This window comes from Thunnus albacares, chromosome 13 (assembly GCF_914725855.1).
Source record: "Thunnus albacares chromosome 13, fThuAlb1.1, whole genome shotgun sequence".
NCBI classification, from domain to species: Eukaryota; Metazoa; Chordata; class Actinopteri; order Scombriformes; family Scombridae; genus Thunnus; species Thunnus albacares.
In genome coordinates this window covers 21,285,269-21,294,927 of record NC_058118.1, presented here as the reverse complement: position 1 = coordinate 21,294,927, position 9,659 = coordinate 21,285,269, and the positions used below count along the sequence as shown (strand labels likewise).

General features: G+C 39.2%; 1 protein-coding gene across 4 annotated transcripts; it reads left to right on the top strand.

Annotated features, from left to right (window-relative positions):
- Positions 1-1,204: 1,204 nt before the first annotated feature.
- Positions 1,205-8,803, top strand: c13h5orf15 (chromosome 13 C5orf15 homolog). Of its 4 annotated transcripts, none has more exons than XM_044371482.1 (4): positions 1,205-1,364; positions 5,391-5,486; positions 5,550-6,325; positions 6,968-8,803. In XM_044371482.1, exons 1-4 carry the CDS (start codon positions 1,238-1,240, stop codon positions 7,100-7,102), a joined length of 1,134 nt encoding a protein of 377 aa, XP_044227417.1. In that variant the 5' UTR covers positions 1,205-1,237; the 3' UTR covers positions 7,103-8,803. The 4 variants fall into 4 exon arrangements, with proteins under 4 accessions (XP_044227417.1, XP_044227415.1, XP_044227416.1 ...); XM_044371480.1 differs by having other exon boundaries at positions 5,529-6,325; XM_044371481.1 differs by having other exon boundaries at positions 5,391-5,507.
- The last annotated feature ends 856 nt before the right edge of the window (positions 8,804-9,659 follow it).

Below are 9,659 nucleotides of genomic sequence, written 5' to 3'. Positions count from 1 at the left end.
ATTTTCTGAACATATTTCACTAGCGCTGCAAGTAACAATTATTTTTGCTATTGATTCATTTGTATTTGTCACTCACACTAAAACTTAGCCCTCCAGGTGTGAGGATTTGAGAAAGACTTAAATATATCTTTAAATGTGTTTGAAAATATAACCTTGAGAATGATCTGTGTAGGTGTGATAACTAAATGACAGATCTAACTCTGGATCTCAAGAGGTCTATAGTGTCACTATTTCCCACAAATTCACAAGAAAACCCACTGATATTTGGTTTCACTATGCATGTTTGGAATTGGCAGGTATGAATAGTGAATGATTGAACGATTCTACAATTCATTGACTGGATCAGGAGTGAAAGACTGAGGCCATAACTGAGTTTTAACAGTTCCTTGTATAACTTATGTTCCAAATCACAGTTCAACCAAACCAGTGATCGAAAAGTCCTTTAAACTGACATTGGAATGAGACCTGTACCCATCATAAGTCAATTCAGATTTCTATTATTTGAGTTTTGTACCAGTTTATTCGTAAGAGGTCTAAGTCTCTCTAGGGTCTAATAGATCCTTTTCACAGCAGACATTTTGACTTGTCAAAGCAGGAAAACCATAGGTGAAAGTGTTGACATTATTGATGGCTGCATTACATTTAGGTGAGCCAGTTCCAGGGCTCTGGTAGTGTGCATGCTCATTCACTAACATGGCTTACTCGGACAATTAATGACATGGAGCCATTGTTAATGTCATTAATTTCACCTGTGCTTTTCCTTCTTTGACAAGTCAAAATGTGAAAATGCCGTGAAAAGGGTCTATTTGACGACAAAACATAAGTAAGGGCACTATTTAGGACAACAGATTAACCTACATTTCTTTGTCTGTGAATTACTTTTTGGCAAACAAAAGGAATATATATTTGTTAATGCATATCCTGCGCTATATAGGCTAACATATAAAACATTAAATATTTCCTTATTTGGTGTAATAACAATTATTTATGGTCCATTTGCCAATTAGTGGCAATGACTCAGTCCTCATGCATCCAGTTTTCATGAAAGTGACTCACTCACTCTTTCACTCTGACACACAAACACACCCTCACACACACACACTCACTCACCCACTCTGACACACACACACACACACACACACACACACACACACACACACACACACACACACACACACACACACACACACACACCCTCACTGCTAAACCACACCTCCTCACTTACTCACGCATCAACATGGCGACGTGCAGGAAGATGGGGCGAAGCTGGAGAAATATTTGTGCTCTTTCTCTGGTTATTTTCCTCCAGCTGCTGGTCAGCGGCTGCCTGTCAGCTCCGGTATCTAATGCTACCACTTTGGGAGGTATGTCGTACTTTCATAAAATATCTAAGATTGCCGGTTTGTAGCCTACCAACAGGATTGCTAGTTTGCTAGCCACTGTCAGGTAGCTACTGAAGCTAGCTGGCTAGTACGTCATGCTAGCAGCTACCGCGGTGTCTGAGAGGGACGATGACAGACTGTCAGTATGTCCCGGGAGAGTCATAAAACAATATTTTTTAAGAGTTTGGGATAGTTCAGTAAAGTAAATTCCCCAATAGATGAGTTTTGTGAGGCTTAAAATACGACGGCTCCGTGTTGTTTAGACATGTATCTGTCACGAGACTGTCAGTTGCAATAACAACGCTGACGTCTACGCGTTAGACGTTATTTTTCTTTCGTGTTAAAACGAAACTTGCATTAACTTCCCGTGATAATGTCTTTAAGGACGGGTTCATTGTTTTTTTTTAACAATAGTCAGGTGCCCAAATGAACGTTGAAACAGGTTTTTCTTGCCATAGTCATTCCTCCTGTTCATACCGGTCATTAGAAGATTCCTTCAGAATGTAGGCTACTTACAATGTAAGTGATTGGGGGCAAAGTCCACAGTCCTCCTTCTTTGCTAAAATGCTTTTAAAGGTTTATCCGAAGTCTATATGAAGCTTCAGCCGTCCAAATTAGTCAAATCAAGTAGACGTCTTTCAATGTTAGTCTTTTTAAGTCCCTCTTTTTGCTACTATACTTCCCCCGCAGCTCAACAGGGATACATAAAGAGGGAATTTGATGCTAAAAAGACTGTAAATGTGGCAGATATCCACTTGATGTCACTAACTCAGACTGCTGAAGCCTCATATAAGCTTCAGATGAACTTTTAAATGCATTTTTGCACAAAATGACTGTGCGGACACACTGTGGATTTTGGCCCCCATCACTTATATTGAAAGCACAGTTGGGATCTCTTAATAGCCAGTATGAACAGGAGGAATGATTACAGCGAGGAAAACCTCTTTCACTGTTCATATTGGCACCTGACTGTTGTTTTAAGACAGACTTGTGAAGTGTGAATCCATCCCTTTCAAAGAACGAGGATATGAAATCCAAAATCATTCACATGTAAATCATTTTCAGTTTTCACAGTCGATAAAATTACTATTTAATGCTTGTAAACCCATCTAACACCATAACGACATAAATACAGATCAATGTATTTATGCATTTTGTGATCCACTGTATTACTGTAAGATTCAAAGTGTGTGATCTCAGAGAAAGTTTCTGTTTTTCAATTTACTTTCACCTTTTGTGGTCGTGCACTGTGAACAAATGCTCTCCTGTAGTGTTCACACCTTGTTCACTTTTGCTTTAGGCTTTAAGTAAACATAAAGTCTGCAGACACTAGGGTCGTAACCAACAAGCATTTCGAAACCATCAAAGAGGAAGTCACATTTATCTAGTCAAACCTCAAGCATGACAGTCTCACAACCACCGTAGTTAAACCTATAACATTCGTCACTGGATATAATACTTAGTTTGAACAGTTAACTTAAATGTTTGTTACATAAAAACACCATTAAAATGTCTTTGTAATTAAATGGTCTGCTTTGTGCTGCCCCCCCCCCCGGGCAGCAGTGATTTGTGGCGGTCAGATAGAGTGACATGGTCCAGATGTCCTTGTCATATATCTGAGCTGTTAAGTAACCCCCTGTCAGTCCAGTTGCAAGCCCCAGTGCTCATTAACGTTAAATAAAAAACCTTTTGAAGTTTACCACCAATGAGCTGGAACCACAGTAAAGGCTGTAAAATTGCTTTCAATGGCAGGCTCTGTCTTGCATAAATGGACTTTGGATGTGCAGTGTAGTTTATTGGTTTAAATCAGTTGTGAAAAGGTCAGTGATATTGATTTCTTGGCCTGTGTTCTCTAGTCTCTATAGTTCAAGATTGTATGTAGTGTTACTGCATCTTTGGGTCTCAGTCAGGTTGCAGTATTGTTTTCGCTGTGGGGAAAAAAAACAACAAAACCTCTGGCCTATTTCTTTTTTATAATTATGCCATGCCATCACTGTGACTATACTGACTCAAACGGATTATTTGTAGATGTATTTGTGTGACAGAGATGCACTGATACAACAAAATATACACGCAGACATGTCCTTTCAACACGGTCTATTAATAGAGCTATTTCCTACAATATCTCCTAGTCTGGAATCACATCAGTATCTGATTGCAGCATTTACTGACTTAACATTTTATGCTCTTTTGAAGCGTTTAAAGTTACACAAACTGCTTAAAATTACATGATGTTTGGTATTGGCTCATGAAATCAGATCTTGACATCATTTATGTGCTGTTCTTGTACTGTGGATGTTCTTATTGGTTTAATCCTTGTGTGTGTTTGTGTGTGTGTGTGTTATTTCCAGAAAGCAGGTTAAGGTTAGGTTAACAAAAACATGTTTGTCCAGAGGGAGGATGACCTTAACTTGATCAGCCACCATCCTGCTCGATATTTATTTAACATAACCAGTTAGTTGACGGGACTATTCAGCCTGCCTAAATTAAGCAGCATTAAGATAGTGACTAAACTAAATATTACCAGAGTTGAATCTAAATAAAACTGACCCAAGAGTGAATCTTTAGCAAGAGTGAAAGAAGATGTCCTGTTACTTGTTGATGAGGTGTGTGATTTTAGGAATTCTTCTAAACATACTTTTCTATAAATATCAGTGTGTGACCGAGCTGCTCAGTCTTAAAGGCTGAATTGCTTACATGCTGTTTTCATGCTGCAAAGCTTATACCCGTCGCTGCCACAAAGATCTCCTGTTCAGTGATTATTTATGCTGGCTGTGACCCATGTGTATGAATAGTCCCTTTCTTCTCTTGGGGACGTCTTATTCCGTGCTTCAAATCCCTAGTGTTCTCCTCCCGTCCCTTCCCAAGCAACGCCTTCTAGTCCCACGGGATGAAATATCGTTGACACTTGTTGGGTAAATGGTGTCATTGATGCAGGAAGGCAGAGCAAAATCTCATATAATGCTTCAGTCTGGAACTGTTTTAGCTAAAGGGATTCTTGAAAATTAAGGCACTTAATGTTATATTGTGAAACTGAAAGTGTTACGTCTATTGTACTGCAATCTTTATAAACCTAAACAGTCTCAAAAAACTGGAAAACCTGGTTGACATTGATGTATATTTAAACTTTCTGTTACAAGCTCTGTCAGTCTAATTGAGAGAAATGAACGGGTTGACAAAGGCACAATAGCATAGTACAATATGCAGTAACACATTGTGTCTTAAAGGAGGTTATCTTAAAAGAGAATCTGTCATTGTCAGCAGTGGTCGTGGGAAAGGCTATCACACACAAACAAGCTGCTGTTCAGTACAAATGTCCCCTGGGCAGCTTCTCTATGACAGCTGGAGGGTTAACTGCCTTGCTCAAGGGCATTTTCAGAGCCCCATCCTCCTCCTCAGAGACTGAGGAGGAGGAGGATGGGGCTCATTTTCTCAGTCCTAGCTGCTGGTGTGATCACACAGTGTGGTTGTATGACATTATGAATATCTGTAGAATGAGTACAAAGTGCATTCAGCTGTTAATGAAAGAACATGAGTTTTCAGTAATTTCCTAAATTGACTCAGTATGATGAAGTTATCAGTATGTCAAGTTATCAGAATGTCACTTTAGATTAATTGAAAATTTAAAGTACTTAAGGGCTTAAGTGCGTATTAAATATTAAGATTTCATGACTAATTATTAAGAAAAGTATTTATAAAATAAAATATATTTTTTGTTGTACAGGTTGACCAGGGCAAGAATAAACTTATAATGTGCAGGTTTTAGCAACCCTTTTTGAAATCATGACAATGTTTTTGCTCAGATAGAATATATACTCAGTTAATAACAGGCAGGCCCAGACAGTGGCTAGTTAAGTACCTCTCCTTGATTGAAAATACTTATTTTGTTTACTATGCAAACATTTCAACTTGATATGTCCTAGTGTTGTGAGGAATGTTTTGTCATTAACCTTTCATTAATAACCCTCATTAATATGATGTCTTGTGTTGTTTCCTATTATCTGACAGCGGGTCAAGGGACAAACACGTCTGAAAATCTTCCTTTGACCACCGTGGATGGAGGTGAGACAAGCCCGCAGCCAGGTGAGACAAGTCCGCAGCCAGGTGAGACAAGTCTGCAGCCAGGTGAGACAAGACTGCAGCCAGGTGAGACAAGTCTGCAGCCAGGTGAGACAAGTCCGCAGCCAAATGACACAGAGTCGTCGCGTGGTGAGACAAGCCTGTCACCAAATGTGACAAAGCCAGTGTTGCCACTTAAAGAGAGTCCAGCAACTTCACCAGGTCCCAAGAATCCTACAACACCCTCTGGCAGTGACTCCACAACTGTAAAAGCAGTGACTCGTGAAGACAACCACACAACAGCCATTCAACCAAAAACGTCTGAAGGGAGTCAGGATAAAACTCAAGTCACCATCATTGGTACCTCTGAGAATAACACGGAGGAGGAATCTGTCAGCAAGGTGAATCCAAAACCAGACATTGCTGGGACAACAGATGAACCTGCTGCTTCTGAAAACACGCCAGCTACTCCAGAAGCTCCCACCACCTCCCTCAAAACCCCCGAACTAACCAAACCTGTAACGGATGAGCCAGAGCCAGAAACACCTGGTTCTGACTCCGATCCCTCCAACGCACAGAATCCTTCCACGCAGGACATGGATCCAGACCTGCTGCAGACTGGTGACAAAGAGGAAGGCCTTGAATACTCAGATGATGAGGAGGGCTACACAGATGTTGACGACAGTGACGAATATGATCGCAGCAACGACAGGAAAGACCAGCCCGAGGTGAGGCAGCGGCAGCCAGACATGATGGACGGGATCCGTTCGAACGCGGTCGACAGCTACAACACAGAGGACGAGGACTCCCACTTCTTCTTTCATCTGGTCATCCTGGCTTTCCTGGTGGCCATCGTCTACATCACCTATCACAACAAGAGGAAGGTGAGTGTTGACATAGCAACTGCTCAGGATGTCGGGAGACAGAGATGATGATGCAGCATAAATCCTGTCTGACTGGGTTGATATTTACTCAGCAGTAAGTTGTGATAGTTGTGAACATTTGGTGGTTCTAGCTTCTCATCTCTGAGGATTTTCTTTGTTATTGTTGAAAGTTAAATTGTTTTGGACTGTTGATGATGCTGATTTTGACATTTTTCACTTCTTTCTTTTTTTTTTTTTGGCCATTTATGTTTTTATGCAAACACTTCCACGCCTGGTGCTCTATTCACTTTGTCTATTTTAGAATATAAAAACATATCAGTATATGATCCGCATTCTGGTGAAGAAAACAGCATGCAAATCTTTTTTTTTTTTTTTTTTGTCTGGAGGGACAAATTCTTTCTCCTTTTGTGAAAAATGGTGACGGTAGTAAAATCTGACAAAGTTAAATATTCTATATTATGATATAACTTTCATGTTACAGCTGAAGGGAAGATTCCAATTATGTAGTCTTTCATCTTTTCTGCTAGCCTGTCAACCAAGAAATCGTTTTACTTGATCAGCATTTGTACATCAATCAGATTAATTTGATTTCTATCTGCAATTCGCTTCATTTTTTTTTTTTTTTTCTCCCCTGCTTTTCAGATCTTCCTCCTGGCTCAGAGCCGTCGCTGGAAGGACAGCCTGTGTTCCCGCAACACCGTGGAGTATCACCGCCTGGACCAGAACGTCAACGAGGCCATGCCGTCCCTCAAGATGACCAGAGATTACATTTTTTAATCCACGTTCAGAAGAACAATATGTCCAGACGCGGACTGAGCCAGTTGGCCTTCCTGCCTGGCCGGTCGCATTGTCGAGATGCTGTGCTTTGTCGTGGAGCTTGATTGACGCTTTCTCTTGCTTTACAGGCCAATTGGAGAGCAGGGGGTGTTCTGTCTTTGAGATAGAATTATGTTTGTTCAATACCTCTTTGTCTCCGCGTAGAGAGATTTTATATCTGTTATTCCTATTTGTTATATAATTTTAATGTTATTTGTCATATTGTTTCTAAATTAATAACTTCTTGGAATAATATTTTGGTTTATTAGAGGTATTATCTGTTTTTTGGGTATTTCAGCCTTATGGTCCTTCTACGCCTGCTTTTGTTTTCCCTCTTACATACTGTCTTAATATGTTCAATACTCACTGTAAGAGCAGGAAGAATTACATGTAAATGTAACTTTTAGGTCTATAATATAATGCTTAATTACGGTATATCAGTTTATTGTTTACCCCAAGGTTATTGTAACATTTGTCTCTCAGCAGTTGGCCAAGATACGAATTGTCACACAAAGCATTTGCTTTTCAAAGCATTTGTGGTAAATGTGCAAGTATGCAAACAAAGCAGCAATCTGGAGAAGATGATTCATATATATATATATATATATATATATATGCAGTCATTCAAAAAACTGTAAGTAAATTACTGTACACTATAAATAATGACATTTGATTTAAATACATAAAGTTGATAGATTCCTTAGTGTTTCATTCATCATTTTTTTCAACTGGTTCATTATCACCTATCATTTCTGTTACTTTTACAGAAATGCATAATAACCTTTTTTATTTTGTTTTTATATTATTTGAGGGATGTAAAATCTCTATTAAATGTTGGAAGCATCATGTCAAGGAGGGTGAATACTCTTCAGGTGAGGGGTCTGCTCATGTGCTTAAGCCATTTAAACGAAGACAGATGCTGTATATTGTTCAGGTTTGAATTGGAATGTAATAATATAATGTATGGGAGAAGCTTTTATTGCCAGACTTTTTCCTTGTTTCATCAGTTTATATTTAACTTGACTAATACGATACCTTGTCTACTTCTTTCTAATGCCCAGATTTTGCTATGCAGAAATCCTGGGGCTGGCCCTCTTTGTTTTATGACTTCGGTGAAGTCTCTATTAACCATTTTATGATCTTCATTGTGGCAAAATGTAATGGCTGTGTTCCCTCATGCTCACTAAAACTTTATTTTTCGGTTACCGCCTTGTCAGAGGCTTGAAGTCTTCATCAGACATTTTGCATGCTCTGTGGCCTGATGTTCACATGACTACTGAAAAATAAACGGACCACAATTTTTTTTTTTTTTTTTTGGTCAGTCACAGCTCTTTCCTGTTCATCACAGCCACATGTTGTTTATTTGTTAATGCTGCCGTCTCATGCCTTTTATTGAAATGCCGTTATTGCCACATGATTTCACATTTTTGTTCAATCTCTTCTCGCCCTCTGCCAGTTGTCTTCAGCTGTCTTTTCCATTTACAAGATACACAGTGGGTAGATAAATAATGCGATTTGCACTGCGCTGTTCAGTCATACTAGCTAGTATATGATGGGAGGGGGTGTCCTGTGTAGAGGTGCTGGATCAACACTGCTCTTGCAATCAACAGTAGAAACTGTACAATCTGTTTTTTTGTCAATAAAGCACAAATTGCGTAAGGAGTCGCTCCTGTGTCTGTCAATTCTGTGATTAATGCACTTGTGTGTGAACAGCTCAAGTTTTTTTTTTTTTGAGTCAGATTAAGAATAATCTGATCACAGAGCCTTCTGCGATGAAGCTCTTTATGCAGTAAATGCTCAGTTCACTAACTGTTGAAAATTCACTTTGATCCCTTTTGATCGTAATATGCTCATAGGTTGTATCCTTTCATTATGACAGTCACAGACTGAGCCGGAAATTGTGATTAAAAGCTCTTCTATAGCTATAGAGCTTAAAGCAGTTGAAAGGGTTTAGATTTTAGAACACATCTACGTTTAGAAAAAGTGAAAGTCCTTTTTTTTGCAAATACCATATATGCATTAGATGCATATATAATCTTTAATCTTTAATAATCTTTAATTTGATACTAAATGATGAAATGAAACAAAAAGCAACTGCTGCAGTGTGTCAGGCTGAAGCATCATTTCCATCTAATGCTGTCGTGTAATCAAGACGAACTGACGTAGAAACAGAGACTTTAGTACCAGGACTGCTAAAAGGAGAAATAAGTAACTTCGCCACAAGGAGGCAGTATACACACACAAATAACTGGATTAGACAAACGTGTGTGCTGCAGTTGTTAGATTTCCTGCTGTGTCCTTTTAACAAATTGAATGACGGCAGAGTGGCACCTCATACTGTGTAAGAGACAAGGCAGCAAGCATGTATCAGTGTGTGTAACTGACTCCTCATCAAAAGGTTTCCTGGGCAAAAACCCCCAAAACAGCTATATGAGTTTTTTTCTTGCAATTGGTTCTCTGTGCTTTTCTTCTCAGTGTGACACAAATAACATCAGCATAATGTGGGTGAATTTCGAGT

Bases quoted from the DNA above. Each gene is read 5' to 3' on its own strand.
- c13h5orf15 (XM_044371479.1), top strand. From the start codon at position 1,238: ATGGCGACGTGCAGGAAGATGGGGCGAAGCTGGAGAAATATTTGTGCT. The intron at 1,365-5,390 runs GTATGTCGTACT...ATTATCTGACAG, and splicing joins TAATGCTACCACTTTGGGAG to CGGGTCAAGGGACAAACACG. The intron at 6,326-6,967 runs GTGAGTGTTGAC...CCTGCTTTTCAG, and splicing joins CCTATCACAACAAGAGGAAG to ATCTTCCTCCTGGCTCAGAG.